General features: G+C 53.1%; 2 protein-coding genes across 6 annotated transcripts in view; one reads left to right on the top strand and one right to left on the bottom strand.

Annotated features, from left to right (window-relative positions):
* The window catches only part of MYH11 (myosin heavy chain 11), a 127,437-nt gene extending 104,311 nt beyond the window's left edge, over nucleotides 1–23,126 (top strand). The window contains exons 27-42 of one of the 2 annotated variants that reach the window (XM_018040246.1): nucleotides 533–677; nucleotides 4,227–4,433; nucleotides 5,952–6,056; nucleotides 6,145–6,297; nucleotides 6,554–6,802; nucleotides 8,766–8,978; nucleotides 9,328–9,540; nucleotides 9,752–9,913; nucleotides 10,743–10,871; nucleotides 11,174–11,262; nucleotides 11,668–11,791; nucleotides 12,227–12,435; nucleotides 13,729–13,837; nucleotides 13,917–14,089; nucleotides 19,149–19,187; nucleotides 22,413–23,126. In XM_018040246.1, the coding sequence (XP_017895735.1) occupies nucleotides 533–677; nucleotides 4,227–4,433; nucleotides 5,952–6,056; nucleotides 6,145–6,297; nucleotides 6,554–6,802; nucleotides 8,766–8,978; nucleotides 9,328–9,540; nucleotides 9,752–9,913; nucleotides 10,743–10,871; nucleotides 11,174–11,262; nucleotides 11,668–11,791; nucleotides 12,227–12,435; nucleotides 13,729–13,837; nucleotides 13,917–14,089; nucleotides 19,149–19,179 (2,311 nt within the window). In that variant the 3' untranslated portion in view covers nucleotides 19,180–19,187; nucleotides 22,413–23,126. The remainder of the gene's footprint in view (nucleotides 1–532; nucleotides 678–4,226; nucleotides 4,434–5,951; nucleotides 6,057–6,144; nucleotides 6,298–6,553; nucleotides 6,803–8,765; nucleotides 8,979–9,327; nucleotides 9,541–9,751; nucleotides 9,914–10,742; nucleotides 10,872–11,173; nucleotides 11,263–11,667; nucleotides 11,792–12,226; nucleotides 12,436–13,728; nucleotides 13,838–13,916; nucleotides 14,090–19,148; nucleotides 19,188–22,412) is intronic. The other variant, XM_018040245.1, reaches the window with a different exon arrangement.
* NDE1 (nudE neurodevelopment protein 1) overlaps nucleotides 23,692–25,720 on the bottom strand; it is a 36,290-nt gene continuing 34,261 nt past the window's right edge. For all 4 annotated transcript variants that reach the window (XM_018040247.1, XM_018040248.1, XM_018040249.1 and 1 more), the window contains exon 9: nucleotides 23,692–25,718. In XM_018040247.1, the coding sequence (XP_017895736.1) occupies nucleotides 25,625–25,718 (94 nt within the window). In that variant the 3' untranslated portion in view covers nucleotides 23,692–25,624. The remainder of the gene's footprint in view (nucleotides 25,719–25,720) is intronic.

The following is a 25,720-nucleotide window of genomic DNA, read 5'->3' as shown; positions in this document are numbered from 1 at the left end:
AACTCAGACTGTTTGGGTTCAAATTCTTGGTCAGTCACACAATGGTTTTAATACCTTGGGCAAGCTGCTCACTCTTTCTTAGCTTTTGTTTCCTCATGTGTAAAACAGAAATAATGATACACTTGCCTCTAAAAGTCACCTTGAATATTCTGTCAGATGACATATACCCAGAACTTAGGTCAGAGCTTGGCATATAGCGTATCCTCAGTAAATAGAGCTAACGTTAATATTTACAGAACAGTCTGCAACTCACTTTGCATTCTTCCAACAATATCATGTGTTTTATTTTGTGTATTTGTTTGTCGGCCCTGGGAGATTCTGGGAGGTAGCATGCTCCTCTTTTTTATAGCTACCTCCTTGTTTTGAGGAAATTCCAGGTCCAGAGAGGTTAGGTGACTCACCTGAGGTCACACAGCTTGGGAGGGATAGTGACGAAAACTTCAGTTCCAGGTCCCGGGAGACCCCTCGTGCCTCTGCACTGAGGCAAATCTCTGTCTCCTCTGCTGCCAGCCTCTGTGTTCTTCCTGCCCAGGGCCAAGAGGGAGCAGGAGGTGACGATGCTGAAGAAAGCCCTGGACGAGGAGACGCGGTCCCACGAGTCCCAGGTGCAGGAGATGAGGCAGAAGCACACGCAGGTGGTGGAGGAGCTCACTGAGCAACTGGAGCAGTTCAAGAGGGTGAGTCGCGATGGTATTTTGGGGACAACAAAATTCAGAGAATAGGTCAACAGCTTCAGGTAATGACATGCGAGTGTCTGCACTAGGGCCAATAACAAGCCACGGTGATTCTGATGAGAGTGATGGCACCCAGCATTTATGCTTACGGAGTATTATCTTGATTGATCTTTTCCACCACCCTCTGGGATGGGTACAATGAAGCCCCTTTGACACAAGAAGGAACTGAGGTCCAGAGTACCTAAAGGTCACACAGCTATTGACAGAGTCCCAGCAGTCTGAGTGCTCAAGTCGCTTCAATCATGTCTGACTCTTTGCAACCCTGTGGACTATAGTCCGCCAGGCTCCTCTGTCCATGGAATTCTCCAGGCAAAAATACGGGAGTGGGCTGCTGTGCCCTCCTCCAAAGGATCTTCCCAACCGAGGGTTTGAACCCATGTCTCCTGCCCTGGCAGGCGGGTTCTTTACCACCAGAGCCACCTGGGAAGCCCTGGCTCTGGGCTCATCTCTCAGCCTCTCCAGGGCAGGGTCTCCAGGTAGGCCCTTGTGGATAAGCAGAGTTTAGCAAAATTCTGGGAAGGTAGCTGAACACTGAGGACAGTCTAGCCATCTTCATTTCTGTGCAGAGTGGAGCAAGACTGTCATCATTTGAGTGGCAAGACAGGGCTCCCTGGTTAGTTTGAGAATGGCTAGATCTAATCTTCCTCTGATGCTTGGCTATTTGGGGGTGCACAGGGTCTGAGGCAGTTAACTAGCACTAAAATTCTGTGTGTCTGGAACTTCCCCTCGCTTTGGAGAATGTGCTTGTGTATCATGCCCAGGGAAGAGCTTTTTTAGCTTATGACGTCCTGCTAGGTGGCTTCTCTAAAAGTCTGAATTATACCACCGTCAGTGCTGCCGCTTTCCTCCAGAACTTTCTAGACTGAATGGCTGCTGTGTTCCCTAAGAATTGTTGGTGTTGGCATTAGTTTCTACCGCCAGTCAAGATGAATGTTTTTCAGGACTCCCCTGGCAATCAGCGGCTAAGGCTCTGTGCTCCCAGCGCTGGGGGCCTGGGTTTGATCCCTGATCAAGGAACTTGATCCCACATGCCTCAACCAAAAAGATCCCACATACCACAGAAAGATCCCAGGTGCTGTAACTAAGACCCTGACTCAGCCAAATTCACCAGGGAATACCAACTAAGACCCAGCTCAGCCAAATCAATAAATATTAAAAAAAAAAAAAGATAAATATTCTTCCATGAACTGGTTCACCACCAGTTCAATCATAATCTCATAATTTTCCCATATATTTAAATAACGCCGGCAACCCCTTGTATGGCATTGAGTATATACCACTGTTCCAAAGTTTTACGGGCACCAACTCATTTAATCCCACCTGTGACCTTTGCTAAAATGCACATCTCCAGGCCCCACACTGAAACGCACTGCCCCTGACTGAACACCCTCACGCTCCAGGTGTCGCCTTGTCACTCATCACGTGGGGTCTGAATATGACAAATGAGATCTTGCTGGTTTTATCTGTAACATGCATTTCCCCTTTCAATTGTCTTCTCTTTATTATGTTCAGAAGGGTTTTTTTCTTTTTTTTTTTCCCACTTTTTGGCCATGCCCTGTGACATGAGGGATCTTAGTTCCCTGACCAGGGATCAAGTCTGAGCTCCTTGCATTGGAAGCATGGAGTCCTAGCCACTGGATCACCACGAAGCTCCCAGAAATTATTTTTCAACTAATGAATTGTTTACCCCTGGCTGCGCTGGGTCTCTGCGGCCGCACTCAGGCTTTCTCTAGCTGCGGCACGCGGGGGCTCCTCTCTGGTTGCGGTGCGGGGGCTTTGCCTTGTGACGGCTTCTCTTGTTGTGAAGCAGAGGCTCTAGGGCGTGCGAGCCTCAGTGGTTGTGGCCCGTGGGCTTGGTTGGCCTGGACTGCACACGGAGTCTTCCCGGACCAGGGACAGGACCAGTGACCCCTGCATTGGCCGGTGGACTCTTAACCACTAGACCACCAGGCAGTCCCCGAGAAAGTTTTATTGTGATCGAAGTTGAATCCAAATGGGCTCTTCCCACCTGATGGAATGAGTCCTCCAGACAGTAGTAAGGTATTATGTGTCACTGTTACTGTAAGTTTGGAAAGCTAACTGACCAGCGTGAGCCAGGTGGTCATCCGAGATGAGCAGGCACTGGGGGGGCCTCCTTGCAGAGACTCAGCTGTTCTGGCCATCCATGCCTGACCCGTGTGAGCAGGAGGGGGCTCGGAACGCCTGCCCACCATCGCAGGAGCACTGACCAGGGGGACTGCTTACCTCTAGCAACTTTTCGGATTGTTGGTGAGAATTCGTAGCGCTGTTCCTGCCTCGACTCCTCTTACGCGTGTATAGTCACCGCCATTCTGGGAAAAAGGCTTTAGGGGAGCCCAGGTCCCGTGAGGTCCCCCAGGGGCCTTGATATCAACCTGCACTGTTGCCTCAAGAGGCACTTTGTCCCTGTCTGGGGTCCTGGCAGCACTAGATGGACTCATCACCAGAGGACTGGCTTCTGAGGGTCCCTAGACACTGCACAGACCTGCCCAGGAGCCGAGGGGCGAGCCCACTGTTGCTTTCTCCACTCTCGGGACCCACACACTTTTCTCTCTTGCTCCTTCCCTCCTCCTATAGACCCAGGAGAAGGTCCCTCCTTTCTTCTGCTTTTTCCGCCAAACACTTTTTTTCTTAGAGAAACTCATGCCTACAAGAGCTGTTTAGATAGAATAGCTTTCTCTAAACTTTCACAGAAATGACAGTGTACAGCCAATGATAAATCAATGGACGATAGGGAGTGGTGGGGACTGGGGCTGAGTGGAGTGTGGCTGCCCTGTTTACAGGGCCAGCTGCTACTCAGATCCAGCTGATCGCTCTCTTAGAGGAGGGCAAGACCTCTGTTTCCAGAGCTTTACTTTTTTTTGGGGAGTCAGACTTTAAATAGAGATGTATGCAGCAAAATTCACCACCCTTAAGTGTATAGCGTTCGGTGAATTTTGACAAATGATTTAACCACCACCCAGTCATGAAGCAGAACGTTCGATTTTTCAAATGAGAAGCTGGGAGCCCAGATTTTTATGCAATATTTCTTTTTATTTACCTGACTGTGCCAGGTCTTAGTTGTGGCATGTGAGATCTAGTTCCCCAACCAGGGATCAAACTCAGGCCCCTGCATTGGGAGCGCCGAGTCCTAGCCACTGGACCACCAGGGGCGTCCCTATGTAATATTTCTTTATTAAAATGTTAAAAGGTGTAACATGAATCAAACAGGATGTGATGGCAGGGTTGATGCAGCCCAGGGGATGCTAGTTAGCAACCTCTGAGCTTTAGGAAAACAGAATCCAAAAGGTCTCACTGGTGATCGTGTGCTCCTCACTGCCCCGAGTCCCTCCCGTGAGCTGGGGAGCACAGGTCCCCAGACCTACCAAGGGAGGGGGAAGCAAAGAGGAAGATCCCCCGCTAGCACAGGTCCTTATCTTAAAACACTCTGCCAGCCATGGCCCTAACACCTTTCCCCTCTGCTTCTCTGGCTAGGCCAAGGCCAACCTGGACAAGAACAAGCAGGCACTGGAGAAAGAGAACGCGGAACTGGCCGGAGAGCTGCGAGTCCTGAGCCAGGCCAAGCAGGAGGTGGAACACAAGAAGAAGAAGCTGGAGGTGCAGCTGCAGGAGCTGCAGTCCAAATACAGTGACGGGGAGAGGGTCCGGGCCGAGCTCAACGACAAGGTCCACAAGCTGCAGGTGAGGCGACTTCGTTGGGACTGTCTCTGAAGGATGGGGTTCTTCCAGCTAATGAAGCCTCTGTTCATTTCCTTGAGTTACATTCCATGGTTGCCTTATTCAATTTAACCTCTAAAAACTCCTACCTGCTCATTCAAAATGAGTATTTATTGAGTGCCTGCTGTATGCCAGGTGCTGTGTTTAATCCTGAGATACAACAGCAAGGAAGAAGACACACACTGTCCCTGCCCCCAGAGAACTCCAGCCCAGTGCAAGGAAAGACATTAATAACAATGAAGATGAATATGAAATGAAGCTGGGAAGCAGAGACACATACTGCAATGAATATAAATAATACAAGGGCCTGGGCCTGTGGGAGGAGGAGTCAAGGAAGGCTTCCCTAAGAAGGATGTATAGTCTGACAGATGACAAGTCTGTCTACTTATAGGCAGGGAATAGCATGTGCAAAGGCCCAGGACTAAGTGAGAAGTCAGAAGAGATCACGTAAGGCCAGAAGAGCTAGAATGATAAACCTGATGGACGATAGGGGATGGTGGAGACTGGGGCCAAGGGGAGTTTACAGGCACGAAATGGGACTGGAGCAGGTTGGCGCCGGAAGACACAGGGCCTTCAAGGCCCTATTATATATGCATCTCGGTCTTCACGCTGAGTGATGGGAAACCACTGATGGGTTTTAAGCTGAAGAGTGACATGGTCTGTTGGTCTTTGGTTTTGATTAGCTTTGAACAGACATTTGGACTGACTCTCCATTCATGGAATATGGCCTACCTTTTGATAAATATTTAATGCGCTTAGAGCCTGGGACAAGAATACAGGAGAGCATGAAGTATGAGTTTTTCCACACACAGCTGAGCACAAGGGTTTTGCTATCCTAACACAAACAACATCCTGGAGGAATGAGGATCATTTATATCCTCACTGTAAATGGGAGGAGGACGGATGGTGGGCTGGTGTCTCTGAAAGGACTTGTTCAGAGATACCAGGGCCTGGAGTAAAAGGCAGAGGAAAGGTAGAGAGAGCTTTCTACCGTCAGTGCCTGTATCTATGGCTTTGCCATAAGGGTGAGTGAAAGGGCGAAGAGCAGGGGTGAGGAAGGGGTGAGAGGGACGGGACCCTTGGATATGGAGGTGCCCCCCGCAGCCTCTTCCCTCACTTTAGGGATCGAGTGAGTCCAGACCGCTGCTCAGTTTCTGGACCTGCAAACCTGCTCTTCATGTTTGCCAGCCTTGGCAAGGCTCCAGGATCCATGTGGAGGGCTCAGGGCCCAATAAGTACAGTCCAACCACAGTATAACAGGGCTCTCACAGGCTCTCGGAACCAGAGGCTACCAGAGATGGCAACCTGTAGGGATGTCCTTCCCTCCCCCCCAAGGAGGGACCATGACCAGGCCCCTTAGCTCACGGGAAGCTCTCAATCAGTCAACACCCCAAGGCCAATCACCGAGTACAGAGAGCCCCTCTTACTTAAGGACAATCCTGTCCTGGATGATCCAACTAACCAGTCTCCGGGCGCCCACAGAATGAAGTGGAGAGTGTCACGGGGATGCTCAACGAGGCAGAGGGCAAGGCCATCAAACTGGCCAAGGACGTGGCGTCCCTTGGGTCCCAGCTCCAGGACACCCAGGTGGGTATCGGGCCACGTCACCTAGAGGCACCTGGGGTGCGGCCTTCCTGGGGGTGGGCTCCTGGACTTCTGCGTGTCCTTTCTGTAGGAGCTGCTTCAAGAAGAAACCCGGCAGAAGCTCAACGTGTCCACCAAGCTGCGCCAGCTGGAAGACGAGAGGAACAGCCTGCAGGAACAGCTGGACGAGGAGATAGAAGCCAAGCAGAACCTGGAGCGCCACATCTCGACCCTGAACATCCAGGTGCCCACTGCGTGTCTTTGCCCTGGAGGGTAGCTCAATGGCTCGAATGTGATTGTGGTAGAACGGCGGCACCATTTTGCTTGACTCACTGGCTCCCCCTGCTGTTGAGTTTCTTCCATGGTGCCATTTTGCTTGGCTCACCAGCTCCCCCTGCTGTTGGTTTTATTTAGTAATGGTCATGGCTTCTCAGGGGCGCAGGGCTGGGACTCCCTTATCCCCGCCTCCTCTCACCCCAACCTGGACCCTGCCTTTTCAGCTCTCCGACTCGAAGAAGAAGCTGCAGGACTTTGCCAGCACCGTGGAATTGCTGGAAGAGGGCAAGAAGAAGTTCCAGAAGGAAATCGAAGGCCTGACCCAGCAGTACGAAGAGAAGGCAGCTGCTTATGACAAACTGGAAAAGACCAAGAACAGGCTTCAGCAGGAGCTGGACGACCTGGTTGTCGATTTGGACAACCAGCGACAACTGGTGTCCAACCTGGAAAAGAAGCAGAAGAAGTTTGATCAGGTAGGGGCTGGAGGGCCCTCCCCTCTGTTCACGGACCCTGGCTGGGGGGTGGGGGTCCGGGTCTGCAGAACATCCGACTTGGCTGCTGTGTGTCTGGCAGCATCCCATCCTGGCTTTGCTGGTCATGATGGAAGGCTGGCCGGCTTGGGTGAGGCTCCTCGAGGGGTCAGTGAGGACAGTGGCGAAGCCTCAGTGGCCGTGACTTCCCAGGTTCCACGACCACCACAAAGGCCATCTAGAAACCCAGTCGTGCCTTGGGTTCTAGGCCCTGATAAGGAATGAGGTTTACTGATTTTACTCACTCAGCGAGTATTTGTTGGGCGCCTACTGAGGATTCCAATTAAATTATCTATCCTTGAAATACCACTGTTCCTTAACATCTCATCACAAAGGATCTTGAGCACATAGTAAAGCAGAAAGCCTTGTACTGTGAACACCTGGACACTCACCACCTTGATTCAGTCATTAAGGCCTTACCCTGACTTGGGGCTTCCCGGGTGGCTCAGATGGTAGAGGATCTGCCTGGAATGCAGGGACCCTGGTTTGATCCCTGCCTGGGTCAGGAAGATTCTCTGGAGAAGGAAATGGCAACCCACTCCAACATTCTTGCCTGGAGAATTCCATGGACAGAGGAGCCTGGCAGGCTACAGTCTATGGGGTCGCAAAGGGTTGGACATGACTGAGTGACTAACACTTCACTGACTTTATCACATGCTTATTTATGAGTGTATTACATCTCTCATTTGTATCTTATCTTTTAGTTGCACTTAAAAGCAAATTACAGACAACTGTATATCACCCTCTAGATACCTCCACACTGCATATAAACTAGGGTTCATTTTTCAAAATATTTTTTCTCCCCTTGAAGTAAAATTACATACAATGAAATACATAAATCTTAAGTATACACTCACTGAGTTCTGATAAATGCACACACCTGTATGACCCAAACCCCTAAATACCAGCTTTTAATATGTGTTACTCAGAGTCAGTAAATTTTTTTTGGTTTACATGTGACTCAGGGCTTATTCCAAAAATCAACTTGGGGATGGAATTTTGGGATTCTTTTCTACCAGCCATCCCTTCTCTGTGCTGACAGCTTGTTCTTAGTGCTTCTTATCTGCTGGTTCATTATCTGGTCCAGGGTCTGAGACTGCTCTATTATTTTCCCGTCACAAACAGCTGAGAGTTTTTGTGTTGACTGCTGCTGGGAGGCCCTGTCGCGTGCCTATCTTTGCTGGACTCTGGCAGTCTGGGTTTTGGACGCTACAGTGAATACTGCTCTTTCCTGTTGTTGTTGTTTAGGTGCTCAGTCATGTCCAGCTCTCTGCGACCCCTTGCACTGTAGCCCACCAGGCTTTTCTGTCCATGGGATTTCCCAGGCAAGGATGCTGGAGTGTGTTGCCAGTTCCTTCTCCAGGGGATCTCCCTGTCCCAGGGATCCAACCCAAGTCTCCTGCATTGGCAGAAGGATTCTTTTCCACTGAGCCACCAGGGAAGCCCCTCTGTTTCTAAAGATGAGGTTAACGTCAGAATGGGCTTTTCTTGGAGCTGCTTCCCCAGGCAGAGGGTGTGTGCAAACCCACCCACATATTCACCACTTCTCTACTCATAGGGTGGCTCACAGGGTACTTCTGTAAGGGAGTGACTGTGGCCTTGAAACAAAAGAATAACTGGCCTCTGGCAGGATTAAGTGTCACCCTGACCTTGGTCACAGTGGAACAACATGGGCAGCATTAGTGATTTCTAAGCACAAATACGGCGAATGCTGGCTCTGCAAAGCTGACCTAGAAGTCTGCAAGCAGGACTGTTATAAACTATTTGCATAGATATGTGACCTCCTCCCAGCTGTACCAGGATGAGTTCAGCTGCACACAAGGCTTCTTCCCCATATTTGCAGTTAAATGCCGCCGACCCTCGGGCATGCCTAGAGCTCACCTCTGGGTCTTTTGCTGTGTTGCAGTTGTTGGCCGAGGAGAAAAACATCTCTTCCAAATATGCGGATGAAAGAGACAGAGCCGAGGCAGAAGCCAGGGAAAAGGAAACCAAAGCCTTGTCACTGGCGCGGGCCCTCGAGGAAGCCTTGGAAGCCAAAGAAGAGCTCGAGAGGACCAACAAGATGCTCAAAGCTGAGATGGAGGATCTGGTTAGCTCCAAGGACGACGTGGGCAAGAATGTAAGTGGCTCTTCATCGTCTTTGCTTGTCCATGTCCCTCCGCCCCCGACCCTCTCTGCTAGTTATCAGTCCACGGGTAAAGGAGGGGGCCCCACGCCTCATTCATGGTAAGCAATAATCAGGAACTGAAGGGAGTCCCTTGGGCTGATGCAAAGAGGGGGCAGCCTTGGGCTGTTGGGAACAGCCTTTGGAGGTAAGGTCCGAGTCAAGGGTTCCGAGAGGAAGGCTGTGGTCTGGACTCCTGGTCTTGCATCCTGGGGGTATCAAAAGCCACTTCCTGGACCATGATGAGCTGCCCATCACTGGGGGCTGCCCAACCATCTTCATGACATCACCCCTCACATCAAAGGTCCATGAGCTGGAGAAGTCCAAGCGGGCCCTGGAGACCCAGATGGAGGAGATGAAGACCCAGCTGGAAGAGCTCGAGGACGAGCTGCAGGCGACGGAAGACGCCAAGCTGAGGCTGGAGGTCAACATGCAGGCCCTTAAAGTACAGTTTGAGCGGGACCTCCAGGCACGGGACGAGCAGAATGAAGAAAAGCGGAGGCAACTCCAGAGGCAGGTAACCCATGGCGGGGAGAGAGGGGAGGGCAGCGGGGCCAGCCGGCATTCCTTCCTTCCGCCACCACTTCCTGGCTTCGTGGAAACTTTGATCTCTCCCCGGCAACCCGGGGATGGAAGCCCACCTTCGGTGGTGGTGCAAACCTGGGCCCTGGGGGAAGGGATCCGAGGGGCGGCCCTGCCCTGCAGCACATGTTGCTGGCCTCTCCCAGCTCCACGAATACGAGACGGAACTGGAAGACGAGAGGAAGCAACGCGCCCTGGCGGTGGCAGCCAAGAAGAAGCTGGAAGGGGATCTGAAGGACCTGGAACTGCAGACCGACTCGGCCGTCAAGGGGAGGGAGGAAGCCATCAAGCAGCTGCGAAAACTGCAGGTGGGTGACGCCCCAAGGACCAGGGAGGTTGGGTCCACAGCCATGGTTGGACGCAGCCTCCTTCTGTCACTGGTGCCTGGTCACCTGGTGCTTTTCCATCACGCTTTTGCTTTGGGAGCTGTTTCCTGCCCTGGGGGCGGAGGTGGTGAGGTCACCCTCCACCTGGTGACCTCCACCCTCCTCCCCAGGCGGAGCAGCTGAGCAACAGCCAAACACTATCCTCAGGTGTTTGGCTCTGGGGTTCCCTGGTGGCCCAGATGGTAAAGAATCTGCCTGTAATGCAGGTTCTATCCCTGGTTGGGAAGATTCCCTGGAGAAGGGAATAGCAACCCACATCAGTATTCTTGCCTGGAGAATTCCATGGACAGAGGAGCCTGGCGGGCTATACAGTCCATGGGATTGCTATGAAGAGTCAGACACCACTGAGAGGCTAACACTCAGACCTCAGCACTGTTTCTTAGGTCTGTGGAGCCCGTCCAGAGACCCCAGGCAGCCACCTGTGGCCAAGGGCTTTGTGGTTAAATAGTGGGAAAGCCTAGGCTTCCCTGGTGGCTCCGATGGTCAAGAATCTGCCTGCAATGCAGGAGACCCAGGTTCAATCCCTGGGTTGGGAAGATCCTAGGGAGGAGGAAATGGCAACCCACTCCAGCATTCTTGCCTGGAGAATCCCCTGGACAAGGAGCTGGCAGGCTACAGTCCACAGGGTTGCGAGGAGTTGGACACGACTGAGCAACCGACACATACACTCAGGCCGGCACAGAAAGGTAATCTGGGCCACAGGACCCAGTGAGTAAGGACTTCTTAGCTGGTCCTGCCTGTCCTCATGCAGGCTCAGATGAAGGACTTCCAGAGAGAGCTAGAAGACGCCCGCGCCTCCCGGGACGAGATCTTTGCCACGGCCAAAGAGAATGAGAAGAAAGCCAAGAGCTTGGAGGCAGACCTCATGCAGCTACAGGAGGTAAAGCCTTCTCCACACTGTGGGGGCCATGACGGGGGGGCCCTGGGCACCCCGGGCTTGGGCACCCACATTCAGCATCCCACAAGTGAGGGCCCCGTAGCATGGGCATGGAAAAACATGGGGTTTTCTCACTGATGGATCTGCAGGCCTCCCCCCAAGCTCGGAGGAGGCCACGCCATTTTCAAGGATGGCCATGGAGGCGGCCGGGGGCCTGCTGCTGGGAGCGGGGTAGATGCTTGGGTGTGGTGCAGGCCCTCCTGACAGGCAACTGGTTTCCTTCCTCCCTGCCTCCCACCATCCAGGATCTAGCGGCGGCTGAGAGGGCTCGCAAGCAGGCAGACCTGGAGAAGGACGAGCTGGCAGAGGAGCTGGCCAGCAGTGTGTCAGGAAGGTAGGAGCTGCCTGTGGAGAAAGGGGTCCCTAGACTCACATGATGAGAGAGGCAGTCAGTCAGAGGAGGCCTCCTTGACCGTATGTTAAGGCTGAACGTGATAGCACGTTCAGCTGAGCTTATGACAGGGGACATGTGTTTTTCACACCCTATTTGGGGGTGTAGTCTGGTGGGGGCAGGGCATCTGGGGATGTCGGGGAGGAGGGAGCTGGTCCTTATCTCAGGCCTGGCTTTCTAACACCAGCTGGCTCCCTGCTTCCCAGCTGTGTGAGTCTGCACAAGCCTCTAAGCCTCTCTGAGTCTTGATTGTAAAAGAGGACGACCTGGAGGCATTGCTCCTCCAAGGGAGGGAGCTGCCTAAGCCAGAGGAGGCTGGAGGTCCCAGGGCGGCTGCCTTTCCCTTAGAAACGCACTGCAGGATGAAAAGCGCCGCCTGGAGGCCCGGATCGCACAGCTTGAGGAGGAGCTGGAGGAAGAGCAAGGCAACATGGAGGCCATGAGTGACCGTGTCCGGAAGGCCACGCAGCAGGTGGGGGCTGGGGCAGCCCGGACCTGCCCTGGGACAGGCTCCGGTGTGCCAGGCCCAGGCCGGGGGCGGGACGAGGCCGGAGAGTAGGGACCCAGCTCATCCGCTCCGGAGCACCCCCTCTCTCCTCTCCAGTCACCCCAGCACCTGGCCTGCAGGGCCTCCCGTGGTGGCTCCCTCCAGCAGACGAGGCTCACCCAGAAGGGCTTGGCGGTCTCCTTCCTGCATTTTCCTTAGCTCTCACCTCCTGACAGTGAGCACCCCTCCACCATGGTCACTGGGGACCCGTTGTGGAACCGGCGTGGCACTGAGATGTGGCCTGGAAGGGCTGCCCCTTGGCTGAGCCTTGAAGGACGGCCAGGGAGGGGCTGGGTGCCGGAGGGGAGGGAGGGGGTTTCTGGGCGCCCTCCACCTGGTGACCTCCACTGTCCTCCCCAGGCGGAGCAGCTCAGCAATGAGCTGGCCACGGAGCGCAGTACAGCCCAGAAGAATGAGCACGCGCGGCAGCAGCTTGAGCGGCAGAACAAGGAGCTGCGGAGCAAGCTGCAGGAGATGGAGGGGGCAGTCAAGTCCAAGTTCAAGTCCACCATCGCGGCCCTGGAGGCCAAGATCGCACAGCTGGAGGAGCAGGTGGAGCAGGAGGCCAGGTACAGGGGCTGGGGGGGCCGCCGAGCAGCACCCCGAAGACCGCCTGCTTGCCAGCGAGCGGTGGGGGCGTGGAGGGGTCAGCCAGCCTCCCTGGACATCAGCTCTGGCCAAGAATTGGCTCAGAGGTGCCCGCGCGGCAGCTGTGCTGGGTGAACTGAGTGAGAACATGGGCAGGCGCTGTGCCCCGAGTGAGCCTCTGAGATGCTAGCTGCTCTAAACGGCCGGACTCCTCAGTGACGTCAGCCAGGCTTCCTGGGAGCTCCCGGGACTTTGCCTAACCCGTGTCTGCAGGCTGTCATGCTAACGGGTACAGCAAACATCCAGGTCCTCAGCCCCTCCAGTACCCACAGTCATGGGCAGGCTGCTCGCTCACACACGGTCCCTGAGCTGACCATCAGACAGGATCTAGATCCTTACACTGTTTTTGCCTTTTTTTGTGGTGACTTCATAGGAAAGTCATTTGCCACAACAGTTCACCAATTTAAAGCATGCAGCTCAGTGTGTGAGGGGGTGCTCGGTCGCTCAGTCGTGTCCAACCCTTTGCGACCCCATGGACTGTAGCCTGCCAGGCTCCTCTGCCCATGGAATTCTCTAGACAAGAATACTGGAGTGGGTAGCTGTTCCCTTCTCCAGGGGCTCTTCCCGACCCGGGGATCGAGTCCGGGTCTCCCACAGTGCAGGCGGATTCTTTACCATCTGAGCCACCAGTGCAGTTCAGTGGCCCCCAGTGTACAGCTCATAGGCACACCTTCTTTACAGTCAACCGTGGCACGTTAAGAAGAACCAGTAAGAAGCCCTGTGTCTTTAGCCATCACCCTCTATTTCGCCCGGCTCCGGGCAACTGCTCATCTACTTCCTGCCTCTATTGTCTATTCTGGACATTTCGCAAAGTGGGGGCATACAACACAGGGCTGCTTGTTAAGACTGGCTTTCTTTCACTGAGCATGCTTCCAAGGTTCTCCCGCACTGTAGCCAGGGTCAGCACGGCATTCCTTTTCATGGACGATTTCTCAGAATGAGCTCTGATTCGGGCTCAGGAAAAGTGCCCATGTGGGGACTTCCCTGGTGGCCCTTAATGGCTAAGACTCTGTGCTTCCAATGCAGAAGGGACAAGGGTTCAGTCCCAGGTCAGAGAACTAGATCCCACATGCCACAGCTAAGACCCGGTGCAGCCAAATAATTTAATTAAAAAAAAGGAAAGTGCCCACATGGGTGAGGCTGGTTGGGTTCACATACTGGCTGCAGGGAGGCCCTCCCCATCTGAACCTTCCCTGCTTGCCCTGTGTACACAGAGACAAACAGGCGACCGCCAAGTCACTGAAGCAGAAGGACAAGAAGCTGAAGGAGGCCCTGCTGCAGGTGGAGGATGAGCGCAAGATGGCAGAACAGTACAAGGAGCAGGTAACCGCGCCCCAGCCCCCCGCCCAGCCCTGCAGGCCCCGCCACATCCCCGCCTGACCCTCGGGCCGCCCCTTGCCAGGCCGAGAAAGGAAACCTGAGGGTCAAGCAACTCAAGAGGCAGCTGGAGGAGGCAGAGGAGGAGTCCCAGCGCATCAACGCCAACCGCAGGAAGCTGCAGCGCGAGCTGGATGAGGCCACGGAGAGCAACGAGGCCATGGGCCGCGAGGTGACGGCGCTCAAGAGCAAGCTCAGGTGAGGCGCCAGCCTCCGGGGGCCTCGGGTCACACACTGGGCACATGGGGTGGCCTGAAACGCCCACAGTGGCTCAGGGGCCCTCTCCCCGGAGCCGCTCAGCTCACTGTGTGTACAGCACCAGCTGTATGCAGCACCAGCCTGTGCTGGATGTGGGGGGGGCTCAGGTTACGGGGCCCTGCCTTTGAGTGGCTCCCCTTCTGTTCCAACAACCAGTCCCTTCCTGCCCTCCTGGCGAGGAGCAGGAGAACCAGGCGGTGTCTCCCTGTCTCCTGAGGTACTTCTTCTCTGTGTCAGGACATTGGCAGACCCCCTTCTCTCTTCCCCTCTCTTCTGGACTCTCTCTTCCCTGCTCTTCCTAACTCAGGGTTTCTCTGCCCGATCGCCATCCAGGGCTGAACAACTCTGTTTATCGTGGGCTTCCCTGGTAGCTCAGATGGTAGAGAATCTGCTTGCAATTCAGAAGACCCAGGCTCGATCCCTGGGTTGGGAAGATCCCCTGAAGAAGGGCGGGGCAACCCACTCCAGTATTCTTGCCTGGAGAATCCCATGGACAGAGGAGCCTGGTGGGCTACCGTCAGTCCAGGGGGTCGCAAAGAGTCGGATGTGACTGAGCGACTGTCATGGGCTGGCCTGTGCCCTGCAGGACGCTGAGCAGCACTCCTGGCCTCCGCAAGCTGGATGCAATGGCACGTCCCCTGATGTCCCCGGGGGGTGCTGTTGCCCACAGTCGAGCCCCTCTGAGTTGTTTTCTCGCCTACACCTGAACCTCTGGGCCTGAAGGCAGTAGGTGCTTCCTGCTCCCCAGGGCAACTTCCAGCCCCTAGTCCACCCAGTTCCCTGAAAGGCCTAGCTCCACGCTTTCCGTGTCATCCATCCACACCCTGCAGATGGGTGATCCAGCCTCAAGTCCATGACCTCCTCTCCTCCAGGGCCCTGCCACTTGCCCGCACTCCCGCTAATTCTCAGCCCTAACCTGACCTTCAGGCATTACATCATCAGCCCACCACCGCCTTTCTTCAGCTCTCCCCTCTGTCTCCACCGGTGTCTTGCACCCCTCGGCTCATTCTGTCGCAGCCCCACTGACTGCATGGTTACAATCAGCCTCTCCCACATCCTCCACACTCTGGTCCCTCTTCCCACTGTGCTGGGCTCACTTGGTTAAAATGCAACCCAAATGAAATCCAACTGCCAACCTTCTGCAGCACAAAGCTGTGCAAGAAAGCCAACAGGAGTGCTGCCCCTTCACTGAGAAACGTGCCGTTGAGACACCAAGCTGACCTCACTTAGTGCTGCCGGGACTTTCCCCTCCCTCACCCTCCACCCCTCCCCCTTCCTCTCAGCCTCCCCCACCCCTCCCCCTTCCCCACCCCTCCCCCTTCCCCACCCTCTCACCCTTCCCCTCTCCCCTCACCCCTCCCTCATCCTCTCACCTCACCCACTTCAGTTCAGTTCAGTTGCTCAGTCATGTCTGACTCTTTGTGACCCCATGAATCGCAGCACGCCAGGCCTCCCTGTCCATCACCAACTCCCGGAATTCACTCAAACTCACATCCATCGAGTCAGTGATGCCATCCAGCCATCTCATCCTCAGTTGTCCCCTTCTCCTCCTGCCCCCAATCCCTCCCAGCATCAGAGTCTTTTCCAATGAGTCAACTCTTCGCATGAGGTGGCCAAAGTACTGGAGTTTCAGCCTCAGCATCATTCCTTCCAAAGAACACCCAGGGCTGATCTCCTTTAGAATGGACTGGTTGGATCTCCTTGCAGTCCAAGGGACTCTCAGGAGTCTTCTCCGACACCACAGTTCAAAAGCATCAATTCTTTGGTGCTCAACCTTCTTCATAGTCCAACTCTCACATCCATACATGACCACAGGAAAAACCATAGCCTTGACTAGACGGACCTCAACCCACTTAGGCACCTGCTTTTCACCCTCCCTGAACTTACTCCCTCTGCCATCCTCAGTCTCTGCTGATGACTTCGCTTCCTCTTTAACTGAAAAAAGGAAACCATCGTGAACTATAAACAAGCCCCCACTTCTCCAGACCTCCCTACATCTGTGCTCACTTCCTCTACTTTTCCCATTTCTGTGCTCAACTGTCCAGCACCAACCGAGGCCAACCCCACCACTAGACCCCTCACCCTCTTGTTTAACCAAGGACGTTGCTCCTGAAAGTCTTACCCTTCTTCTTCCCTGTGATATATTCTCTCTCGCTGAGTTGCTCCATTAGCCGAACAAACCCAACCCCACTTCCCTGCGGCCTGTCGCCATGAAACCCCCCGTTCGGCAGCTTGGGTGGCACCTCCTCGTGGGCCTCCCAGCCCCGCTCTCTCCGCTGCCCTTCCTGCTTTTCTGGCCGCCCTTCACCTCTTCTGCTGGTGCTGCATCTTAAAGGCCAATTGCTGCGGGTCTGCCCAGACTGCCGTCCTGGTCCTGTCTCCATCTCCACCTCTGCTCACTCCTCAGGTGAATCTCAACCAGCCTGGTGGCTTTGGAATTCCATCCATAGCTAGTGACTTCCTAGTTTATCTCTGCCCAGACTTCCTGGGATTCCAGACTTCCTCGACCTTCCTATTCAGTGCCTAACAGGCAGCCCACACCCAAACACACCCTGACCTGAGGCCTGACTGAACCCTCTCATCCCCAAACCAGCTCCTTGCACAGTCCTCCCCGGTTCAAAGCTGCTGTTAACCTAGGCCAGAAGCCTGCCTTATTTTTCTCTCCATTACACCATGCATCCAAGCTGTTGAGAAGTCCGGTCAACTTTCCCTTAAAAAATACTCTGCATCCAGAATCCAACCACTTCTTGCCACCTGGTCCAACCTACCCTCTCCTCCCATCTAGATGACTTTCTCAGCCTCCTCGTGGGCCTCTCATGTCCATACTGGCCTCTTGTAGTCTGTTCTCAACACAGAAACGGTGTGGGATCATGCCCCTCCTTTGTTTCGAGCCCTCCATGGGCTCCCATCTCGCTCAAAGTAACATCTTGACAACGGTTAGTTCCACTAGGCCCTGCGTGATCTCTGTCCTCTGCCTCCTAAATTACCCCTCCACCTCTTCATCTTCTGACTCAGGGCCCTTGCACTGGCTGCTATCTCTGCCTGGAATGCTCTTCCTGCAGCTCACTGCAATAGCTGCCCCCTCCTTCCCTTCCTTCAGGTGTTTGCTCATCCATGTGATCAGAACTTCCTGCCTCACTCCCTGCCATTCTCCTCTCTCTTACCCACCTGTCATCGTGGAGCCTGTTACTCTTTTGCTTATCTCACACAGTCTGTCCTCACTCTTGGCCTGCAAGGCCATAAACACAGAGGCGGTGTCTGCGTATTCATCCCCAGTGTCTGGGCACGAAATAAAACCTTCAGTCGTTGAGTCAGAGGTGATGTTTCTTCCGCCTCAGCCATTCTCACACCACCTTCCCCATTTTGCCTTAGTCCTCTGCCACCTGTACTTTTGCCGACCAGAAAGTATCTAGTATTTGAAATTTACTGTGTAGACCATACACGTCTCTATTCACAAATGAAACCTACCTCCCCTGTATTGTTAAGCCAGGGCCCCTTGCATCAACAGGTCACAATCAAGTTAAACACAGTGAAAACAAACAAAACAACAGTGAGTTCTAGCTATCGTGGCCACAAGCTGATGACTGTGACCCGAAGGCCGACTTCTCATTAAAAAGGCAATAACAAAAAAACCACATTAGCACCAAACAGACTCTCTGACACAATTAGATGTATTTAAAGAGTGGAAAGGGGAACCCCTTTCTCATGGTGCAATTAAGCAATCCAAGGGCATGCCTGGGAACCCTCTGAAATCACCTGGCATCTCAGCTCCAGACCCTGAGAACCACTCTAGGAGATGAGGGGAAGCCTGAACCACTTTCACAAGGAAGAAGTGAGCAGCTGGCTCCGAGCACAGGCGTTCAGGAAGGAGCCCCCTGCCCGTGCGAGGTGGTGGGCGGGAGGCGTGTCCCCACTGCTGGAGCCCCCAGAGCCGTCTGCTGCTGACTGGACGCTGCCCTTCCATGGACATGCGCTGAGCAGTGGGGCGCACTCAGCCACCCCAGCTCTCTTGCCATTTTGTTGTGACTGTCCCTTTCTTGGGACTGATGTCTTTCTTTCTTATTTTTTAATTTTTAAAATCTTTAGGCTGCACTTCAAGGCTGATGGGATCTTAGTTCCCGGAACAGAGACTGAACCCAGTCCTTGGCAGTGAGAGCTCAGAGTGCCAACCACTAGACCGCCAGGGAATTCCTGGGACTGGTCATTCGCGCAGCACAAGTCGACCATCCCTTTTGGATTCTGCCCGATAACTGACCCTTCTCGGGGCCGTATGGGCTGATATTAGACCACACATTTTTTACAGTTAACATAAGCATACACGTACATATGGGTGGAAGACAGCTCCCACCTTTGCTGCCTTCTCTGAGTCCTCCAAACGTGCAAAAACCCAAGATCAAGCATGAGAGCTGTGAGTGAGGTTCGCAAGCCTAGCCAGCTTCTCCATGAGCAAGGAATTACAACGCACGTTTCACAGATTTTACCAGCCAGATACATCGCAATGCGAGCCCTCATTAGAGCCTGACCAACGCACCCATCCCTCCCCAGACTGCCAGGCATCTCCACGTGAGCCGCCCAGGTGCCCGCCTCTACCTCCTGGCTACGGGTGTGAGAGGCAGTGGAGACAGTCACGGTAATGGAACAACAGGCTGCTGCAGGCTCCTTGCCTGGAGCTGTTCAGGTTCTGGTCTCACAAGGATCTTCTGGCCTAGCTTACTCAGATTCCTTTACCTTCCTAAAGAGAAATGCAGAAGGGGAGAAAGCCATTAAGCCTGCGTTCTTTAAGCTCTGAAGGCAGAAAGTACTTTTTAATTGGAAAAAAACAAACCACTTGTCCCTTTGTGTGCCAGCTTCCCTGAGTGCTTGGTGGCTGCAGGCGCTCCGCTGTAAGGGTCCTTAAAAGTGGCTGTAACTACTGGATTGAAGCAAACGCCTTTAATGATTAAACTCGCACTTGAACAGGAGGATGGTAACCACCGGGGACTCTCTCTCTCTGTTTCAGAGGCCCCCTCCCCCAGGAAACTCCGCAATGACTCACCAGGTATCATGCCTGCAGCTTCGCGGCTCGTGTGTGTGTGTGTGTGTGTGTGTGTGTGTGTGTATGTGTGTGGCTCCTGGTTTCCATTTCCTTTCTGCCAGCGCCACCCCCCCGCACCGTCTCCCTGTCCCCCTTTGTGGGCCCTCCCAAACTTCTGAGATGTCTACAAAGTCCAAAGGCTTAGGGATCTTAGCTTCAAAACGGTCTTTCATCAAAACCAACATGCACCCAAACATGCATCTTCACAAAGTCTCCTTCCTTCCTCTCGCTTGGGCGTTTGACGTGGCACTGATGTGGCCTGTCACACCGCGTGCTGACAAGTTTAGAGGCTGTTTTGCGTGGCTTGGAGGGTTCTTACCTGGGTGGCAGGCCCCTCGTACACAATGAGGCCACGGCTGGGCCGCGTGTGCCCCCTCATCCGGCTCAGGCACCTTGCTGAGCAGAGGCACCAGCACCATCGTCCGGGTACCTTTCTGGAGAATGGCTCCCATCGGCTGGTCTGGTTCACAGTTCGGAGTGAGCCAGGCACAGGGTTGTGGTGGCCCCCCGCCACAGGGCCCCTGGGCTGGGGTTTCCACACGTGTGCGAGCGAATGAGCTCTCATCCCGACGTCTCACCCTCACTAGGGCTGCGTGGGGCTTCAGCAAGGCCGGCCGCTAACCACATCTTGAGCGCACAAAGGCCGGGTCAGGCTGAGTCTTTCCCAGAGGCCTCACAGGCACGTGTTCACAGACCAGGGATGGATACCCACGACTCAGGGGGTGCACAGGGCCGTCAAAGACAGGGGTCAGAGGCCTCGGCTTCTCTGGGATTCTAACAACTTCTTCACACCTGCAGTTGGGCCCTGGGGCCCAGCTTCCCCCTCATCCTCTTTGAGGCCCAGCAAGCCCTGCCTTCTTGTCTGTCTTCTCTCCTGGAGAAATCTTGGCTTTGCTGTCGCTGTACCCAAAATACTTAAAACTGGAGGAGGTCTCGGCAGGAGCTTTAGGCGGGAGTGTCATGCCTCTGGGGCACTGCTCTTGAGCAGCTCTCCTGCCAGCCTGTCCAGATCGTGGCATAAGCTGGGTCCCAGGCTTGGCTGGAGTGTAGGCCCCATTGGTTGATGGAACCTGAGTCCTTGTAGGGTAGCAGGCCCTACATGCTCGTGCTCATCCCTGGGACGCCAGCAGTGCCTGAGATATGTTCCTGAGTCCGTGAACAGAACCCAGATTCTCCAAGATCAGACACTTCAAGCAAATTTTTAGAGGAGTCCCTTAATTCCTTTGGCAGAGATAGCCAGTTATCAACTTTTGCCTAGCATATGAGTCTTGTTCCTTCAAGCGAGGCTCCTGAACCATAACAGACCAGCTTCAGGCCCGGTGCCCACGCAGGGGGGCTTCCAGAGACCCAGGAGTGACTGATTTACTTCTTAAGTCAAAGGAGCATATTGATCAGTTCAACTCCTCTACTTAGCAAATGTGGGCTTCCCAGGTGGCGCGAGTGGTAAAGAACCCACATTCCAATGCAGGAGACATGAGAGACTCGTGTTCAATCCCTGGGTCAGGAAGATCCCCTGGAGGAGGGCATGGCAACCCACTCTAGTATTCTTGCCTGGAGAATCCCCATGGTCTGAAGAGCCTGGAGGGCTACAGTTCACGGGGTCACAAGAGTTGGACATGACTAAAGCAGTTTAGCACACACGCAGTTAGCAAGTACAGGCTCTTCTGAGAGGCAAAGGGAAACCGAGGCACTGTTTCCCAGCCCATCCAGTGTTGAACCTGGAAGGTTAGACGCGGAGGAGAAAGCTGTGTGGACTGCTGAGCCCTGCATGCCGAGAGAACACACTGCTAAGGAAGGAGGAGATTTTTTAAAGGTCACCTCTAGGGAGGGAGTGATATAAAGTTACTTTCAAAGGAGCTGGGGACCTAGAAGCTTCCTCTGATGGGAGGAAGGCTGCCCTGAGTCTTTAGTTGGCAGTGTGTACCACTTTAAGTATTTATTCCTGATCGCTGCCCCCTTGGGAAGTGCCATCTGCCGTACCCGGTGGGCTTTACCAGCCCAGGTCCTCCCACCCTTGGACCCCAGATGGCTCGTGCTGGGAAGCCTGTCAGCGATCAGGAATCTCTGGGCCTTGCTTCTGCCTCCTATCTTGCCTGTCTGAGTCAACCCCTGTGACTAAAGAATCGATGGGCTGGGCTCACCCTCGTGGCTTGCCTCTGTGTCGTGAAGTGGATCGTTTTTTGTTGCGAAAGTCTGCTTTCTTCTTAGACATCCTAAAATGAGTCAAGACCCGTCAAACGGTGTCAGATGGCCAGAGCTCAACATATAACATTATTTGTTGTGGTCGCTGAAAAGAAGGCAAACATTCCTTCCAAATGGTGGAGGTTAAGAGCAGGCAGGTCTGACTTTTCCTCCTGCGTGCCCGTCCTGCCTTCTTACACAAAGCTTCCCTGCCAGTGACCAGGGCGGGCCCTGGTGGGAACAGGGCACCTGGCAGGACAGAGACGAGGCGATGGGAGTGGGAAAGACAGAAAGGGGCGTCCCGCCAGTTACAGTTAAAAGACACCTTGGATTAACGGGTCTAATGTTTTTCTGACAAATATCCACTGAGCACCTGTTCTCTGCCTTGCACGGTGCCTGCCATAGTGAGCACAAGACAGATGAGATCCCTGCCTTGGGGGAACTCAGTCCAAGAATTCTGCTCCACGGAAGCAGGGTGTGTCGGTGCCTTTAACCAGACAGCATTCTTCTGGTGACCACACAGGGACCTCCTTCCCTCTCAAGGCTGCCCTTGGTGGTCATACTCACCTTCCTCCAATTCAAAATCTAACCCCCACCCCGCTTTTCCTTCTGCAAAAGAGGAGCTGCGGACACAACAGTTCCCCCTCATCCTGGCCCCAGAGGGTAGGAATAATCCCACGCGGGGCCATCATCCCACTTGCCTCTCCCCCTTCTTTTCTAAATACAAGTCCACAGCCAACCAGAAGCCGGTGGGTCAGCAACTGACCAAGCCAGACATTTTTCTAAAGCAGACGGCCCTGCTTTGAAAAACCTATTCTGCCTCCATTGCAGCTGATTAAATGCACCCATACCTCCAGACGGGTCGGGATTTGTTCACTTCCACCTGAATATATTTGCGTCTCATTTGTTCCAAGTCTCTGTTTGTTCTTTGCTCAGTCTAAAAACCTCCTCTAACCTCGCGGAAGGTTTCTGTACTAAGCAAATGTGTGTCTTCTTAAAAACCCACAGGCGAGGGAACGAGACCACTTTTGTTCCCACAAGAAGGTCTGGAGGACGTAGAGTTATTGAGAACGCGGACGGGTCTGAGGAGGAAGTGGACGCTCGCGATGCCGACTTCAATGGAACCAAAGCCAGTGAATGAATGACTCGCTCAAAAACGGAACAGAACCAAACCCAGTGGGCTCTGCTTAGCACTGTCTAAATCCATGTTCAAACTCCAAACATCACAGACACCCCTCACGATGAATATAAACACCGCCCTGCATTCGGGGCATCATCTTAAGTTTGGAACGAGGTACCAAAGGCAAAAAATCCAACAGGAGACACAGACACACCCAACCTCTCTGCCAAGACCTGTGCAGAGATTTTTTTGAATTTTTAGAAAAATGTATCCACGATAACTAATCACTGGCAACTTTACATGAAACGGGGAGAAAGTCACCATGAGACAGGTGCCCCTGCCCCCACTCCCCAACTTTCCTGCCCTTTGGACCCTCCCATCTTCCCGGGGTTGGGGGTGGGGGCCAGTTTGAGAATTCCTCTTCCCTCTGGTTCCCACACGTCAGATGCACACAGTTCACTGAGACCAAGTGCCTTCTGTAGTCACGTGAGTTACAAAGGAGACGCCGCTCAAAGGCTAAGAGCAGGAAATTCACACTGTTTTATATGCACTGACTGTACTTAAGGACACCTTCACTAATAAAAGGTTATAAATCACTACAACCGAGTTGGCTTTTCTGTTGCTTTCTAGAGAAAAAGGACGGGATGGGATGGGTAGGGGAGGGAGTGGGAAGAGTGGCCTCATTTATGAGGACCCTATGAAGTCAGTGGAGCAGGAACTGGCAACCCACTGGCAACAGTATTCTTGCGTGGAAAATCCCATAGACAGAGGAACCTGGTGGGTTCCAGTCCATAGGGTTGCAATGAGGTGGATACAACTAAGGGACTAACGTTTATGAAGTCAGGGTTGTTAATTCATTCAAAGGGGAAACAGGTCTAGGGAGGTGGGATGAATTGTCCGACACCCCACAGCTGGCTAGGAGGAAAGCAGAACCTCAGAGTGATTCTGAGGGAGGGGCTCTTCCACGCAGGAGGCGAGCCGCTCAAGGCCCAGGGAGCAGGACGGGTCTCAGGAAGAACATGTGCATCAATCAAAACAGCAGTGATGGGGACTTCCCTGGCGGTCTGGCGCCTGAGACTTTGCCTTCCAGTACACGGGGTGTGGGTTTGAACCCTGGTCAAGCGAGATCCCACGTGGCTTACAGCCAAACTAAACATAAGACAGAAGCAATACTGTAACAAGTTCAATGAAGACTTTAAAAACTATCCACATAAAAAATTCTTAAAAAACAAAACACAAAAATGTAGTTAATGTGAATTAACATTAAGCGTTCCTTGAATGTTTGAGTTAAAACACAAGACTTCACCCAGCAGGCGTTGACAAACTTTTTCTATAAATGCCCAGAAATGGTCTCTGTCACATTTTTGTCTTTTTTTTTTTTTAATTATTAAACTATCCTTTAAAAATGTATATACCATTCTTGGCATGAGGGCCATAAAAACTGGGTCTAGGCCTGTCCTTTTCCTCACCTGCGTGCTCTAGACCGAGCTGCCTGGCAAAGGTTCCCACTCAACACAACGACTCCATACTCAGACTCTGTGGGCACAAACAGACGGACAAGAAAGGACTCACAGAGCCCGAGGACACGCCGAAAGACCATACAACTTGGATAGGACATACACGTCTTCCAAACACAATGCTAAGCTGACCCGAAAGGAAACTTTTAAAAAGTAGGTTTTTTTCATTGTCACTTGGTTAAAAAAAAAAAGTTTTTCACCATCGGATGCACAAACACAGAAGCACTAACCAGCATTTACTGACCGCCACAAACTAGCTGAAAATCAGTTTCTCTTGATTTTATTGTTCTTTTAAAAAAATAAAAGTACGTCTTTTACCGATACAGGTTAGAATGTTGCCACGGTAATGAGGTGGGCACTGGAGTTTAATTCTCTGCTGAATTTCAGTAGCACTTGAAAAGCTCTGGTTTCAGCTGGATACTTCTGCTGTTCTTTTGGAAAAATGACTTAGAAGGCTGTTAGGTTGCATGCACAGGCCTGAATTCACGTGTTCTTTTTACTTGTGTCCACAGTGTGAGGCAGCTGTTCCAGATCAGCAGGGAGGAGCCACATGCCGTCTGCCTGGAAATCCTGGGTTCGCTTCTTCTTTAATAAGGACGCTCCCAATGCAACCCGGTGGCTTCATCTTATCCGATGGTAACCTTGATTATTTCATCCAGGCTTTGAATCAAGTCCTGTTCTCAGGGGCTGCATCGCTAAGGCCATCACACCCCAGAAACCCTCAGAAGCAGAGGGCACTCCCAGACCAGGGCAGGAGGTTCAGGACAAGGACAGGTCTAAAGAGGACACAGATTTTCCACTGACCTGGTCCCCACAAAATTCACACTGAAACTCAAGCACGCCTCTAAAAGCCTCAGTGACAGGCAGATTAAAAAGTCTTGGAGGTACATGTGTATAAAACAGAGAGCTAGTGGGAAACTGCTGTATAGCCCAGGGAGCTCAGCTCGGTGCTCTGTGATGGCCCAGAGGGGTGGGATATATGTACACACGTAGCTGATTCACTTTGCTGTACAGGAGAAACTAAGCAACATTGTAAAGCAATTATACTCCACTTTGGAAAAAAAAAAGTCTCGGAGGTACACCACACCACAGTTTAAATAAAAGGTACATGCCTGTTCTATCCCTCACCCCAGGCGTGATTTCAGGGCACTGGCCCCTGTCGTGCCATAGCACACTGGAGATTTTGTTCTGGAAGAAGCACCAGCTGTGGGGGGCAGGGTGAGCCTACGGCTCAGACTCCACTTCATAGGTGTCTCCGATCATTAAAAACACCTCTCAAGACCAATGAGGACTCAGCTCAGCTGACAAGGATGGGGTGGCCTTGGCACCCAAGTCGCCCTTTCCAGAGGGTCAGGTTGGTCCCGCCCTTGGCTGTACACGTCAACACGGAGGCTGGGGGTTAAGGGACTGCATTTCCTGCAGCCAACGACCCACGGCCACTGGCAACGGCCTTGGTCACTTGGCTTTGTGTGACTGCTTGCTCATATTTCTCAAACCAACTTAAAAGAAAAAAACAAAAACACCCAAAACCTAGTTCAAAGAGGGAAGGAGGGGAAGGGCTCGCCTCGGCTTCCATGGCTTTCCTAAAGCAACATCTTGACTACACCCTGGGCTGACGGCAGCGACGGTGAGGAAACATTCGATGACGGCTTCCCAAACTCCAGGCGTTTTCCCAACCT

Source organism: Capra hircus, chromosome 25, assembly GCF_001704415.2.
Source record: "Capra hircus breed San Clemente chromosome 25, ASM170441v1, whole genome shotgun sequence".
Lineage (NCBI taxonomy): Eukaryota > Metazoa > Chordata > Mammalia > Artiodactyla > Bovidae > Capra > Capra hircus.
This window is presented reverse-complemented; position numbering and strand designations above follow the sequence as displayed.